At 39.7% G+C, this 17073-nt stretch overlaps 1 protein-coding gene across 1 annotated transcript in view; it reads right to left on the bottom strand.

Annotated features, from left to right (window-relative positions):
• ank1a (ankyrin 1, erythrocytic a) overlaps positions 1-17073 on the bottom strand; it is a 189045-nt gene that overhangs the window by 64098 nt on the left and 107874 nt on the right. The window contains exons 30-33 of the mRNA XM_056745123.1: positions 15575-15779; positions 4071-4167; positions 3680-3908; positions 3346-3474 (exon numbers count right to left, since the gene is read on the bottom strand). Of these exons, the coding sequence (XP_056601101.1) occupies positions 3346-3474; positions 3680-3908; positions 4071-4167; positions 15575-15779 (660 nt within the window). The remainder of the gene's footprint in view (positions 1-3345; positions 3475-3679; positions 3909-4070; positions 4168-15574; positions 15780-17073) is intronic.

The following is a 17073-nucleotide window of genomic DNA, read 5'->3' as shown; positions in this document are numbered from 1 at the left end:
CATGTACAGCTGCTTTGTAACAATGAAAATTGTAAAAAGCGCTATATAAATAAAGTTGAGTTGCGTTGAGAAATCATCCACACGGAGGCAAAGCTGCAAATAAAGACATTGTAAGTACCAGTATTTTTTAAGTAAGACCCCAGGGACCTGTGGCAACTTAATGTCAATGTGATGCCTTTGTCCGTTCATATGAAAGCAATGTCTTTGGCTTGTAAACATGCATGGGTTTGTCCTGTGTAACGTTAATCTGACTTGGAGAAATAGGGATGCGTTTGTCTTGAGTATCTTCTCTACAGAAAACTGTGTGTATTGTTTGTTAACACTTGACGTGGTTCTCTGTGAACGAATGTGGTCATGACCGGACCAACAGGGACCGGAGGGGCTTCGCGAATGGCCCCGGGGCAAAAAGGTGTGCTTTTCGAAAACAATATGTATGGTGTACAAAGACGAGACCTTGTTGCTCATTCACTTTATGTGACCATACTTTATGGTTTTGTCGCTGGAACCCCAGGCTCACAGCCATGGCTGCGTTTTTTGCTGAAAAGGGGGACGGAGACTAGCAGCTCACTTGAACTTAAAGAGACACACACCAAAACAGCGTGCTTCTCCTCACATGCAAAAGGGGGAATTTAGCGCATGGTATAAAAGATGCGTGGTGTTGTTTGAGCTGAAACTTCAAAGACACATTATGTGGACCCCTATGATTTATATAACATTTGTGTAAAACTAGAAAAAAAACCTCCTTTAACTTGTTCAAATTGTGACATGAAAGCTTTGTCAAGTTTTGCTCTTGTTGCTTTATTTAATCACTTTTTCGAATTTTTTGGTACCCTTACAGCTCATTGAAATAATGCTTCATTCCTCCTGAAGAGTGATGAAATTAAAAGCTATTGTATCATGTATACTTTCATGGCTTTGGAATGTCAGAATAAAGCAAAGAAGCTGTGGAAAGAGATTAATTATTGCTTATTCTACAAAGATATTCTAAAATATCCTGAACATTTGTTGGTGCACCTCAGAAAAGACAATATATAATTGGATTTTAGTGAGATTTCAATCTAATTAGTATCATGCATGTATCCAATCTTGCGATCATTTATTTAGCCTACTTAAACAGAGAAAAGTAGTCACTGTGCTGTTTGGTATCTTTGTGTGCACCACACTGAACATGGACCAGAGAAAGCAAATGATAGAGTTGTCTGAGGTCTGAGCTCTGAAAGAAAATAATAGGCAAGCCTGGTAAAAGTTAAGGCTAAAAGACCATCTCCAAGCAGCTTGATGTTCCCGTGAAAACAGTTACAAATATAATTAAGAATTTAAGGTACATGGAATTGTAGCCAACCCCCCTGGGCGCGGCCGCTTGAGGCAAATCGACGGTAGAAAAAGAACCAAGGATAACTGCCAAAGAGATACAAGCTGAACTCCAAGGTGAAGGTACGTCAATTTCTAATCCTATGTTCTATGAAATGTAAAACGCTTTGTAATCATCAAACTATGCATCATCCATGCTAAATTAAACTGACAGTGCATTGTTTATATAAATACAGTAAATACATTTTGGCTTGAGAAACCACAAGTAAAAGTACTGGTGTTAAAAAAGTAGTTGAGCAAATTAAAAATGTTTCCTCTTAAAAACTACTCATAGTACTAGTTACTCATTACTTTTAAGGAGGTGTTATTTACTGAATTAAGAATAATTATTAATAATAAAATTTTGAGACTTGTATAGAAAATAGCTTATTCAACACACATCTTTACCTTACTGATAAAGCATATAACTGGATACAACTCCGACAAAATAACCACTCAATGTGTTGTTCTGTCTGTCTATTATGAGCTTAGTTTTTAATAACAATTAATAAACAAAAGCCCGAAAAACTGCAAGCAAAAAATGCTTTATTTCCAGTTCCAAATGCAAATTTTCCTTGCGCGATTTGAGTGGACGGGGTCAAGTGACGGGACTGACTACTTTCCTTAGGCAATCAAATGAAAATTAAACATATAAAGTAGCGACAACAATATGAAGAAAAATTGCACAGTAAGAGTTCCGATACAGCACTAAAAATGTAATCAAGTAAAAGTACACTGTTTTTAAACTACTTAAAAAGTTAAAATACTAAAATTCCTGAAAAAAAGTACTCAATTACAGTGATTTGAGTATTAGTCATTCGTTACTTTCCACCACTGCTGTGAACAGGTTCAGAAGTCTTATTGAGAGCTACAGAAAACGTTTGTTTGCAGTTAGTGCCTCTGAAGGTTGTGCAACAAAATATTAGGTTAGGGGTCCCATCATTTTTGTCAATGAGATTTTCACTTGTTTTATTTACAATATTATGTTGAATAAAATCAAAACCAAAGTGTGATTTCTATTAACTATGGAATAAACAATGGTGGATGCCAATTACTTTTGTCAGTTTCAAGTTATTTCAGAGAAAATTGTGCATTCTTCAATTTTTTGTGGATGGGTACTAACAAATTTGAGCACGTCTGTATGTCTATCAATCCCTTTTCTTCATTACCAGTCTGTTATCCTGTTTTTTTATCTGCTATGTATAGCACTTTAATCATTCAATGGTTGTTTTTAAATGTGCTATATAAATAAAGAAAACAAACCGTCAGTTGCTAACATTTTTCTCAATATCTGCTTTTGTGTTCAACAAAAACAATATGACTACATTTTGAGTAATTATTGGCAGATTTTCTTATTTTTGTTGGAGTATCACATTAAGTAAATGTTTTCATGATTCGGAACGAAATGATTGGACGTTGACACAAACACAGAGATTACATTTCGAAAGAGACTGTGTCAGCTATAGAGTGAAAGTTGTAGTGCAAAATGCAAACAGATATTTACATTTATTAATTTTGCAGATGCTTTTATCCAAAGCAACTTAGAAGTAGGTGTACGAGTAGAAGTAGTCAACGCACAAAACAGAACCATTAGTTTACAAGGCCATGCTACTATGAGGATTAAAGCTGGGTTAAGCAAAGGAGAAAATAAACGACAAGATTTAGTTTTTAGACAGGCAGATATTAGTTAGTCAAATAAATGCGGAACAGGTGTTTTGCTATGTTTTTTGAAAGTGAAGGATGGTGCTATGTATTTACTTTAAATTATGCATAATTACATATAATTTACCCTAAACCACACCCTTATCCTAACTCTATATTGAGTACATGTAGTTAATTATTATAATTCTGTACTTAAATGTATAACTACACTGTAACAAAGGCACCTTAAAATAAAGTGTAACAAATTATCTTATTTGGAAAAATTAATATAGAGAGGAGTGTGTCTTCAGTAACTGTACTGTATGTGGATTTACAAAAAATGGGTGTGACAACCTTGACAGAAACAGGTAGTCTGTTGTCTCTGAAGGCTTGGAAGCCAAAACAGCGAGACTGCTGGGCAGCTTTTCTGATAGGGACCAAGTTTCCTGAACACTCCAAGTACAGCGGCATACCCTCCATAACCTACAGAACATATGCCAATGGTTTTAACATATGTTATGGTTTTTTACATTTAACACAATTTATAAGTAGCATAAAGTGTTAATTAATCACAATATTAAAGTGTAAACATCAACATGAAACATCATATAAGATATGTTGATATATAAGCTGCATCTGCAGAAGTGCATCTGCATAATATGAAATCAAACATATTATAGCATATAACCTCAATGTCTCTGCTACGGGCCACTTCAGTGAAGTTTTCATGCTGCTCCAGCGTTTTGTCCATTTTGTCATCAGTCATGCAGTAACATCTGAGTCGACCATCTCGTGATTCATTCATCTTTGCAAAAACCACAAACTTGGCCATGTACGGCACAGCTGACAACTCGCGGTAAAGAAGGTTGGCAAAGGACACAGCTTCTGCAGTCCGAGGGCAATCTGCCAACCAAAACCTGTTAAGTGAGAAAGCACAACATATTTTAAGTAGAATTTGTAAAAAGACAAATAATAAGGACAAACAAATAATATCAATAGGAAGGACAGATAATAAAACATTTTGAGTTAATCATACATTTACACAATAAACCATTGACATCCCAAAATAATCCTCTTACCGAGCAGACACATTGGTGGTGAAATTGGCACAATCATTGGCATATTGGAGTTTGGTGGTTCCAGTTATATCTTCCCATTGAGCAGGAGCTGTGCCACCTATGACATGTAGAATTTAAATATTTTAATACAAATTGAAATTCTTAAAAAAAATGACATGGCCAAGTATTAAATCACATCAGTGGGTCATAAAAATACCCCTACTCCAACAATGTACTCACAATAGGCATGGTTGCACTAAACTGTCATGATTCTGTCTCATTGTGTCATGTTTTTCTTGGTTTGGTGGCAGGATCATGACAGAGTAACATGTTTTGTGTGGAGAGGGGCATGTTGTTGTTGGTTCTGACATAAGATGAGCTCTCTCCAGTCTCGTTTTTGGCCCCGCCCCTCTTGTTTCCTTGCTTAGCTTCCCATCAGTGTTTCTTTTCCGACACCTGTCCCTTGTTAATTATCCTTTGTTAGTCTTCCTTATTTAATGCCCTTGTGTTTGCTGTCCTGTGCGAATTCGTTTTGTGATGTTACCTTGTCGTTTGCTGCGTTACCTTGTCGTTTGCTGCGTTACCTTGCCAAATTGGATTACCTGGTCTTGTTTAATTCCCTGCCTTTTGTCGTACATGTTATATAATCTTGTCACTCTAATTTAATTATTAGGTTTGAGTTTTCTTATTTTTTTTCTTATTAAGTCTTTTGTTTCATGTTTATATTTTAGTTACGTTCCCATCATTTTCCCCCATCGTGGGTTTTTATTTTATTATTAAAGTTTATTAATTTTTTGCAATGCTGCCAGCATTTGGGTTCTTCTCCTGCCAGCCGTGACACTAAACTACTAGCTCGATTGTCCAGGGAGGAATATTAAAGGATATTTCACCCAAAAATAAAAATGTTTTCCTCATTTACTCCCCCTGAGATTATTCCAAATCTGCATACATTTATTTGTTCGGCTGAACACAAAGGAAGATATTTGGAAGAATGTCAGATCTCATGCCCCATTGACTACCATAGTATTTATTTTACCCACTATGGCAGTAAATAAAACTACGTCCTTACAAATATATTCTTGTGTGTTAATATATTCCTGTGTGTTCAGCAGAATTATTAAATTTATGTAGGTTTGGAAACAAACAGTTAATCATACACAGGTAAATTATAATACATAGGTTTCAAACAAACAGGTAATCATCCACAGAACAAAGGTCTGAACTAATGAAATGGGAAAACGAGAACTAACGACACCACAAATAGACCTGACCACAAAAAAAGACAAAGAACAGTTTATATAGTGTCCAGGTAATGTGTGTCAGTTGCGGATGAAATCAATGTGGTGCAGTGCATGCTGGGGAATGAAGTCCTTGGGGTTAAAAGTCCGGTGAATGTGAACGGGAATGGCCCGTCCACCGAACAACATAACCAAAGACTAAAATAAACAACACTCAACTGCCCGTCACTCTGCTCAGAACGGAATATTTGTTGCGAATGTTCATCACAATAACGTTCTAGATCAAAAACAATAGATTCGTATGAAGCTTTTCATATAGGGCGTGAATATCCAGCAGGAGGAGCATGCGCAGACGTCACTTTTAGTTATGTTCAGAAGAGAGAGAGATAGCACACGTTCGCAAAGTTCGGGTGTATGTTTGTTCACTGCATTTGGGTGATAAATGTTAAATAATACATGGATATAACGCTGGATTTGGAGATCATTTGAAACTGATATATGGAGCCGTCCCAGCACTAAAAGATGCCGGACATGAACCCCATGGTGAGTGAAACTGATGTCTGTGTTTTGTTACCAATAGGTGTACACATGCTTTAGTTCAGCCTACCCCTCCACACCGCACGTGCCGTATGGTTTTGGAAATAATTGTACAGCTGTATTTATTTTTTATAAATGTGATCATACTAAATACTCTTCGAAGTTACAAAGTATGCAATACTACTCTATAGGTACTCAAGATTAATATGAGATTGGCAGAAACCACATGTGTTACGCCCGCTTTAAGGGATAATGTCATTCGGAGTTCCACCGGAAGGTTGTTCCAGAGTCTGGGGCACACAATAGCAAAAGCTCTGTCACCTCGATGTTTTATCCTGACCCTAGGAACTACGAGCATACGAGGGTCACACAACCTAAGTAATGTGGAAGGGTAGTGGGAACTAAGCATGTCAGAGAGATTACCAGGAGCAAGACCATTCAAGGCTTTAAAAACAAACAATAAAATGTTACAATCAATTCGATATTTGACAGGTAGCCTGTAAGGAGGACAAGATAGGGGTTACGTGATTTAAACTTTCCTATGTCTGTCAAAAGCCTGGCTGCATTATTTTGAACTATTTGAAGGCGCGGAATAGAAAGGTTAATACCAAAATAGATAGTGTTACAATAGTCCAGATGTGTGGGGTAAAAGCATGATTCACGGTTTCAAAGTTCTTTCTTACAGGGTCACCAAGTTCAATCTGACTATAATGATAAGAGGCAATTGGACCAAAAAGTAACACTTCAGTTTTCATTTCATTTAAGGCCAGGTAATTTTGGGTAAGCCAAAGTTTAAGTTCTTCCACACATGCCAGGAAGGTATCTAGGGAAGTATGGTCAGACTTTTTTTTAGGAAAGTACAGTTGAGTGTCAGTGAGCGCTGCAGGGAAGGCAGTGCGGTGCACTACAACCCAAGGCTTGTGGCGGCTCGGGTAGCTCGTAGCTGGGACCTCCAGGGAGAGATTGTGAGATGTGTGGATCCGCTATGACACGGTCTACTGCCGCCCGATGCGGAGTCAGAGAGTGACATGCCATGCCATTCGCCAAGTTCAATGGCCTTTTAAAAGTACAGAGATGAAAGGTTCTCGTGATCAAACCCCATTTGATCAATTTGATTGAAACCATTTAAAGACAGTTACCCAAAAACCTACAAGATTTTCCAAACGAGAAATGAGAATTTTATGATCAGCCATATTAAATGCTGAGCCAAGATCTAAAAGAATCAGACCAAAAGCATTTCCTTTGACTGTAGCCTGCAAAATATCAGTAGTGACTTTCAAGAGTGCTGATTCCGTTCTGTGTAATGTTCTGAAACCCGACTGAAAACTTTTGAAAAATGAATTTAAACTAAGATAAGATTGCAACTGACGAAGTACTGCTTTTCCAAACTTTTCGAGGGAAAAGAAAGATTGGAAATAGGTCTAAAATTTTGAACTTTGTAAATGTACTTTTAGTTACTGTACTTTTTGGCTACTTTGTAGTTGTACTGAGAATTAAAGATACAGTATTAGCAACTTTTACTCTCTACTTGACTACATTTTAAAACAAGTATATGTACTCTTTACTCTTCTACATTTGAATCGAACTGTGTCTTGTTTTTCACTGGCATATCTTTTCAGTGTTGAGGACTAGTGCTTCTTTAAGCCTATATTCAGTATGAGTAAAACTGAAACTCAAGTACTGTTAAAATCAGATACTCTAAGACTTTCACTTAATTTTCGCTGCAAGATATCTGCACATATACTTAAGTATGTTTTTGGGGTACTCTTTACCCATCTGGCATTGAGAGAGATATAATCAAGCCTATTCCATGTAGCTGGACAGCTGGAAACCTCTGAGGAGACATGAAATAACTAAGGATAAATAAGGAGTCAGCGATTTTAACTTGATTATCTTGTCAACGAAAAAGCTATATTTAGACTGATCATTGACACCATATCAAATCAAGTCATTAATTAGTGGTGCCCGTCACCTGAGATAAAATTTAAAGAAATAGTTGTAAAAGATGAATGTTTCTTCATTCCAGTTTTGTTATGAACATGGTTAGGACTGAAAGGACATTGTGCAAGAGCTTAATGGCAAATTACTTGTGTAAGGCAGGTCGAAAGCCATGAGGGAGCATAAGAGGATGAGCAAGAGGACTGCTGACGAGAGAGGACTGGTCCCGGACATATGTTAAGTTTGTATTTATGTTCTTTTTGCCGGCAGTTGACCGGGAGATGGCTTCTGGCCTGAATTACTTCCGTGTTATTGTTTGTTTGTTTGTTTATTTTGATTAAACTTTGTTTGAATGTTCGACAGTTCCCGCCTCCTTCCTTCCCTACTTTGAAAATTTGCTAAATTGGTGCCAAAACCCTGGAGGAAGGAGGGACATGCTGTCGAAGTGCCCTCCCGCTGAGCGGCATGATGGTGCTGAAGAGATCGGGCAGCACGGACGAGGAACACCTGCCAGCGGCTGCCCGAGGCGGAGGTGCTAGAACGAGATGAAATGGCTGGGACAGAGAGCTCGCTGCCGTGCTCCTGGGCCGAGATGGGATGGCCCCATAGAAGAGGGAGAGGAGGAGTTGTCGCTGTTTGCTGTAGCCTGCTGCCGTCTGCCGTGAAAAGGGGAGTAGCAGGGAACGGGAAACTCACTGTCGGCTACCCTCAGCAAGAAAGCCATCGCCAACCACCAGGAGGCGGAGGAGGATCGGGCCGCCCACCAATTGTCCAGCACCACCTCATAGCACCGTGAGGAAGAGCCTCTCGGCTGGGCCGAGGACCGACCAACAGCGTGTCAGGAACTGGACTAGATTTTTGTTTTCTTTATCCTCTCTACCTTCTCTCGTCGCTCCTTGTGCTTCCGTCTCCTTTTCTCTCGTCTCGTCGGTCCATACCCTCAGGCTCTCCGGCCGCCAACACTGGCCACGGAGTGGGGGAGTAGAGCGCAGTCTCGGGAGTGTGACGAGCAAGGTGGGACGAGAGCCGTGAGGAAATGATGCAGGGACAATGACTGTCAGCTGTGTGATGCACCGGCTCCGCATCTCTCATTGAGGAGATTGGAAGCATAAATGAATGAGTGTACGACGAGAGAAGGCCGGGCCCAGACATGTGTTACGTTTGTATTTATGTTCTTATGGCCGGCAGTCGACTGTGAGGTGCCTGCCGGCCTTTTACTTCAGTCTTATTGTTTTTTTATTTTGATTAAAGTTTGTTTGAAAGTTTGCCGGTTCCCATCTCCTTTAATCCTTTTTAGTGAACCATGCTACAATATTATATATTTAGCATATATTTACACTGTGTAATGCATTTATCATGTTTGATGCTGTCCCTATTCAGTCGGATCATCCTCCTCATGCACTCATAGTGTAATGGTGAGACGGCTTTGATTAAATATTTAGATTGAATTTTAATAAGATTTCAGTTGGATTTTACAAGTTCCATGAAACAATTATCACTCAATACAAGGCCAAATAATTTAAGATTTAATCTTTGTGAGAATGTTGATCTGTAACGGATATGAGCTCAAATTAAATGTGTGTGAGGCATTAATGCTTCAAATCGTTTTTATCACACTTACTTTCTGCAATCTAAGTTCATTTACTCACCATTTGTGTCACCCATTGTCTCCAGAATGTGGGTACGCATGGGTGCAACTGGGCGCAACTAACAGGACCTGATGCTCCTTTTCCCTGACTTTGCACAGGAGCTGTACAAGGTTGCTCACTGGGGGAAGGCATACTTCCACTTGTCCCGCGGCCAGCTGTGCGCTAAGGCATCCGTGCCGAGGGGGGCCTCGGTCAGGGAGTACCAAAGCTGGCAATGGGAGGTGTCCTGGTAGGCTGTGCCTGCCCAAACTGCTTCCAATGAGCTGGATGGCGCAGGGGTCGCCACTCTCCGCAGAGCGCGACCTGTCGAGAGGCGTCGGGCGGTAGCGACATCTGTACTCAGCAAGTGCCACCCTTGTGGCAGCAGTACTGTCCGAGCGGAGGGTCACGGTGCAAAACCCTGTCTCGGAATAAAGAGATGTCTGACCAAGGGGCTAGTGAGGTGTGATGGAAATACGTCTCGTGGTGGTGTGCCATGCTCTCCAGGGAACACGACTCTGGGGCCAGTGCTGAAGCGGTCACATACTCATCAACCCAAGCGGATCAACTGCCGTCGAGGATGCCATATGGCCCAGGAGCCTCTGAAAGAGTTTCAATGGGACCGCTGGTTGTCGCCTGAAGATTTTCAGACAATTCAGCACTGACTGGCTGCGATCGTTGGTAAGGCGTGCTGTCATGATGACAGAGTCTAGTTCCATACAGAGATAAGAGATGCTCTGCACAGGGGAGAGCTTGGTCTTGTCCCAGTTGACCTGGAGGCCCAGTCGGTCAAGGTGCCAGAGCATGAGGTCACTGTGCCTAGACAACAGATCTCGGGAGTGTGCCATGATGAACCAGTCATCGAGATAGTTGAGAATACGCCAATCCTGATGTCGGACGGACGTCAGGATGCGCCTCTGCATCAACATTCTGAATGGAATCCTGTGAAGTGCCTTGTATAGAGTGCGCATATCCAGTATGGGGAGCAAACCCCTCCTTTCTTTGGGCACAAGAGTGTCGAAGAAAATGTTCATGCCTTGGTCGACCCCTCCAGATTGCAGCGGTCTACTGGCACAGATGTACCGCGAAGGCATGCTCGACCTGGGGTACATTGACGTATCCCTCAGCTGGCCCCCACAAGGTGCATGACATGAACGATTCAGCTGAACTGGATCAACTGGTTCACTAAAACGAAAGAACCGGTTCGAATGAACGATTCGTCCATGACGCGAACCGAAGAGCATCAATCATTCACCATAAAGTGGCTATGAAATAACTTTGTGATGCTATTAGCAAATTACAAACCCTGCACCCAGATGGAGCCTTTATTGTTGCTGGGGACTTCAATCACTGCACTTTAAGATCTGCTCTCCCTAAATTTCACCAAATTGTCTCATGCACTACAAGGTGACACAAAATATTGGACCACGTTTGTACTAATGTGACTGATGCCTACAAAGTCACACCCCTCCCCCATCTGGGTCAGTCCGACCACCTCTCTTAGTAGCTGCTCCCCAAGTATACCCCGGTCATCAAATGTGTGAAACCTACAATAAGGACTGTTAAAATCTGTCTGGAAGGTGCTGACTACACTCTTCAACATCAATTCCAGCACACAGACTGGAGTGAGCTTGCTCCCCAGGCCACCACAAACTCTCAGATTAACATTGACACTTACACCAACTCTGTCTTGGAGCATATCAACAGATGTGTGGGCAGGGTGACTACACACAAAAAATATAAATTCTCCCCAATCCGAAGCCCTGGATTAACAGAGAGGTTCACCTCCTACTCAAAGCAAGAGATGCAGCCTTCAGGTCTAGAGACCGGGAGGCTTACAGCTCAGCCAGAGCCAACCTGAGGAAGGGTATCTTCCAGGCCAAACACTTCAATTCTTCAGACCCCCGCCGTATGTGGCAAGGCATACAGTCTATCACAGATCACAAACCACCTAATACTGTGCCCCTCTCCTGCTCTGCCTCCCTCCCCGACGAGCTCAATCACTTTTATGATCGTTTTGATCAAAATAATGAGATCTCACTCAAAGCTGAACATAAACCCAGTGAACTGCCTCACACACTCTCCACATCAGATGTTTACTCTACTCTGTGTAAGGTGAATGCACAGAAGGCAGCTGGTCCTGACGGAATACCAGGTTGTGTGCTTAAAGCCTGTGCGGAGCAGCTGGCTGAGGTCTTCACGGACATATTTAATCTGTCCCTGGCCCAAACAACTGTCCCCACTATCTTCAAAACCTCCACAACCGTACCAGTTCCGAAACACTCCACTGCCTCAGTCCCTAACGACTTGCGTCCTGTTGCACTCACCCCCATCATTGCCAAGTGCTTTGAGAGGCTGGTTGCATCCCACTTAAAATCCGGTCTCCCTGCTACACTAGACCCATTTCAATTTGCCTATCGCCGCAATAGGTCAACAGAGGACGCCGTCTCAACGGCACTTCACTCTGCCCTCACCCACCTGGACAGTCAAAACACACATGTGAGAATGCTGTTCATAGATTTCAGTTCTGCATTTAATACTGTAATCCCCTCCAAGCTGATCTCCATGCTCAGCCAGCTTGGAATCAGCACACCCATCTGCAATTGGATTCTAGATTTTCTGACTAACAGACCTCAGTCTGTCAACCTATCCTCCTCATCACCCTGAACACCAGCGTGCCACAGGGCTGCGTACTGAGCCCTCTCCTGTACTCCCTATTCACCCATGACAGCGTTCCTGTTTATGGCTCCAACCCCATAATCAAATTTGCAGATGACGCTTCTGAACGCCACTTTATTACTGCTCTGGTCAAAGTACTTTACATACATGTATTTGCAGTACTCATTTTCCGCACAGACTGCACACTGTTCTAACAAGCGCACTGTAAACTGTCTAAGATGTTACTGTACAAAGCACGGTAAACTATTCTATAAAAATATCATTGCACAACCTTTATTTGCATAGAATACATTTTACCAATACTTTTGCACAGTCATCCAACTGTATTCATTACCACTGTTCTCACGTTGCTGCTGTTCATAATGTGTATTTATAATCGTACATTGCTCTGTTCATAATGTTCATACAATCTCTACATTGCATTCCTATTTATATTCTGTATATACTCTGCTCAATACTGTATATAGCAACTCCACTGTACATTCTGTAAATCTTAGCTTCACTTACTCCGCACTTTCATGTACAGTATATATAACACTATACTCTTGCACTTCTGGTTAGATGCTAACTGCATGTCATTAGCTCTGAACTTGTACTCTGCAAAATGACAATAAAGTTGAATCTAATCTAAAAAAATATATATTTTCTCAAATTCCCATTTTTCTCTCCTTAACGTCTCCCCAACCGGATACTACCAAGAGAGCACCCTTTCTTAAGTTTTTGAACATAATCTCTCTCCTTCAACACTGACAGACACACACACATGGCTGAGGCACGAAAGGCTGAAGCCGGCTGTTTGGGATGCGCTCTTATAGTTTCCTGGTGCCTACATCACCCACCTATGATGTACCGTCTTGCCGTTAGAATGATTTTACATATGTGCTTCAATATAGCGTAGAGTTCCCTTGAAAGGGAATCATATCGCCAATGCAATAACAGCACAAAAATCTTGAGAAGTTTAAAAATAATTGTTATACAAAAAAATTTAAGTAAATCAAACACACAAACAATGGAAGAAAGAAGCGGAAGCAAAATTGTTCAAACATAACCCTTAAAGCGGATATCATTTTTCCAGATTAACGTTAAAAAATGTTTTTTAAAGCAATTAACGCAACAGCCGTTTTTTCTGTTGTCCTTTGGCTAGCATTATACATGATTACGCTCTTATTCATGCAAAAGTTATTAACCATTTAAGCACGATTTGAAACTGTTGCTTTGACATGTCCAATAGATAGACAGCTTCTGGCTGTGTGGCATAACTCTGTTGTACAGAGATATTCCGCTGTTGGTGAATCTCTGTCAAACGGCAATTAATTAACAAAAATTAATTAACAACAAAAACAAACAAGATTATGCATTAAAACACAGTTGTCGAGAATCTTCGCAAACACAGACTTCTAAGAGTTAAATTAAGAGACCACATTCTTAATCCTGCTGCTATGACTCCTGTCACTAATGTTAAACAAACAACATAAGAGAAGTCTGTGAAACTTTCCTTGAAGCATGTATGCATAATGCATTATAAAGAGTTATTAAAGGGTACAATGCATTATAATTCTTCATAATGTGTGTTGTAATGCAGTATATGTAGTTGTTAAGAATTATTACCAATTTGAAATGTTTGGTGTAACAATGAATTGCTAAGTAATCAATGTATTAACTGTAATAACAATTATTTAAAAGATATTACAATGATATAGCACATTTTTATAATGCATTATAGATACATGCTTCAAGGAAAATGTTACCGAAAAGTCTCTATGTTGTTTCTATATTTAAGTATATTTAAAAAAAAAAACAATTATGTGATGAATCACAATTAATATAAAATAATGTTTGATTCATTATTTGTTTTATCAATTGACAGCCCTACATTTAAGGTTTATATTTTTGCAAAACTCACTATGTATCTTACTCATTGGCGTCAATTAGCCACCAATAATTTAGACAAAACAATTTATCTACGTTTATATATTACCACTGATGCCATGTGTCTCTTGTGTTTTCTACATACTTATTTTATTCAATAGTTATAATTGCAGATATAATTTAATTGAAGTTAAACATCTTATTCAACCGCTGTTTGGCGAACACAAATGGTTAATTCTCGTTCTCTGGAATGAGTCCCGCCACTGTGGCTCAGGTCGCTAACAGGATTGGATTTGCTTTTTTTAAATCCCACCTCTCTAACCCGGATTACGAACGGTTTAAACCTTAAGGCTTGTTCGATTTAATGAGGCGCTGCAAGAATCTGCAGCCTCCTGACAACAGCAATGTATACTGGTTAGATCTTTTGTCCGAATTCGTTCGGCGCTGCAGCCGCTTCGGTCTGCAGACCAAACGCCAGTGAAGCGTGAAACGAGAATGATATTGAAGTCAATGGAAAGACGCGATAGACATACTTGCGGCGCGAAAGACGCGAATCGCGCGAATCGCGCGAATAGAAAAATATGAGCTTTGGGGAAAACTCGCGCTGCGATAACCAATCAGGAGCTTACTGAAGTAGTGAGGTGATTCTGAAGTTGCGAGCGGAGGTAGAAATCTCAACGACAATGGAGGAGAAAATCATTGTTGCTGTATGTGGATACCTGGAGCTGGACGATACATCTTATTTTTTTAAACAGAAATAAAAATGATCTTGCTTGGAAGAAAGTGAGTGAGGAGGTTGTACAATATGATAAGTTGTCAAAAACGATCTTTACACAATTTGAGCAATATATATATATATATATATATATATATATATAGCCACCTGGCAGAAGCCCCTCCCACGACGAGAATTGGTGTCTGTAGTGAAGTGAATTTGACGCGCGAATGAAGCGAATTTGACGTGCGAATTAAGGGAGTAAACTCAAAATGTTCAAGCGTCCAACTACGCGCGAATAGCGCGATTTATTCGCGCAAGTCGCGTTTGGTCTGAACACACAGTTACGATCGCGTGTGCTATTAAAGTACCGCGAGAGTAAAACGAGACCAGCCGCCTAGGTCAGGCGCTGCATTTGCTCAAAATCGGCTGCGAAAGCCTTGATGACGACATAATTGAATCTCATTGGCCAGAATGTTCACGTGTATGTGATGCGTGTTTATTCTAATTTACTCGTTTCCGAATATACTCACAAATTAGATTTTTTATTTATCACATTTTATGTTTATTGTACTGATCTTTATGCAAAAAAAGTATTGGCCAACAATTAGGTAAAATTAAATCAAAATTTTGATTGACAATAAACAACTGTTGACTAATACAGGGCTCTTCAAGCTTGGTCCTGCAGGGCCACTTTATCTAAAACCCAGATCAGCCCTGCCCTAAAGTAATGCTGAAACCATCTAGCTGTCCAAAAAAATATATAACAATTAGCAAATAATTTTAAAGCACTGGAGCCTTGAATCAGGATCAAAAGTATATTTACTGTTCCAAAAATACAATACCTTCGTAATTTCCTTCTGCTAAAATATATTTGCAGTCACTAATATGCTTCTATGTCATTCAACTATTTTGACATACCAGTGACACTGCAGAGCAGGCGAAGACTGGTGGTGTCACCCTCACCAGTATCCCGTGGACTCTCCCTCCAGGACGGAGGCAGAGGAACCCTTAGGCCAATAGGGCGATGAAACTTGCGACGTCGTGGCTCTACTGTAACCACAGGGCTGAATGTGGCTTGGTTTCCTAGAAGCTTGGCCACCAGTTCATCAGGAACAGGTTGGGCCTTAGTGCCAGAAATGAGGGCAGGGGGAAAAAAGCAATGCAGTACAGAAAGGTAAGGGAGGGGAAGAGTAAACATGAAAGAGAACACAATGGAAAAGAAAAGTCAGCCATAAAGAAAAACATTTAGTAGTATGGGCAATGTATTTGCGTGTATGGATGAATATAAAAAAAGTATGGAAATTAAAAGTTGCAATAAAAAATGTCAAAGCAATTTCATGACAGAAAAGCAGAAAAGAAAAACAGAAAGAGTTGTGACACTTTAGCTTGTAAATCAGTGGTATTTATTTATAGACAAAAAGGCGTAACATGTATTATTTAACCAAATCTGATTAAAATGAAAGTCACTTGCATTAAAAGTACATATATACAAGCATGTAAATTATTTGTTTACAGAGCATAAATATTTTAAATTAAATTTTGCTCCAAGTTTTGCTAGGTGACATTCTGAATAAACAATTAGTTAAACTGCACTATAACATAACTATAACTATCGTCATAGCCATAATTTCCAGTATGTTGGCCTTTTTCCACAAAACCATGTTGACACAATGATCACTAAACGTTCACTGCAAAAAAAGCTTTTTTGTCTGGTTTTATAGTAAAAAAATCTATTAAAAAAATCACTATACATTTACTTGACAAAGAAAGTGACCTCAAAATTTTTCTCTTGTTTTATGAAAGAAAATACAAGAATGAAGTAAGTAAAAATCTGCCAATCGGGTAAGAAAAATAATCTTGAATTTAGTTGAACTTTTCCTAAAGTACCTACCTCATGATATTTGATCACACTGTTTTATATTTATACTAGAAAACAAGACAAAAATGCATGTGAACCTTTAAAACAAAATATTAAAAAAATGTATAAACTTGGACTGCACAACTTGAACTTCCTGCAGCAAATCTTCAAAGAATGGTAGAAAAACATTAATAACTCAAAAAGAAAGTAAAATAGCAGCGAAATAAAATATAAAAAATAACAGTTTTTTCTTAAAGTGGAGTTAATTTTTTTTTTTTAATAAGCCAACCTTATAAAAGTTTGTTATCTTAACTCCTTTAATTATTTAATAATACAGAAATAGGGCTCATCATTAATGTAAAGTAAGTTCCCTTTCGATACGGTTCACTTGGTATTGCGTTTTAGCAAACGGTATGGGAAAAAAACTCTTGTTTTATCTGTTACTGAAGCATATAGAGGGTATAGACGTTTCGTTACTTTACCACCTGAACACCATGTGAGCACACCAGAGAGCACCCCCTTGGGTGGCAAAACCCTCAGCAAAATGGAATTCAGGAAA

The sequence above is a fragment of the Triplophysa dalaica genome, chromosome 4 (assembly GCF_015846415.1).
Source record: "Triplophysa dalaica isolate WHDGS20190420 chromosome 4, ASM1584641v1, whole genome shotgun sequence".
Classification (NCBI taxonomy): Eukaryota; Metazoa; Chordata; class Actinopteri; order Cypriniformes; family Nemacheilidae; genus Triplophysa; species Triplophysa dalaica.
Note: the sequence above shows the minus strand (reverse complement) of the source record. Positions and strands in the feature narration are given on the sequence as shown.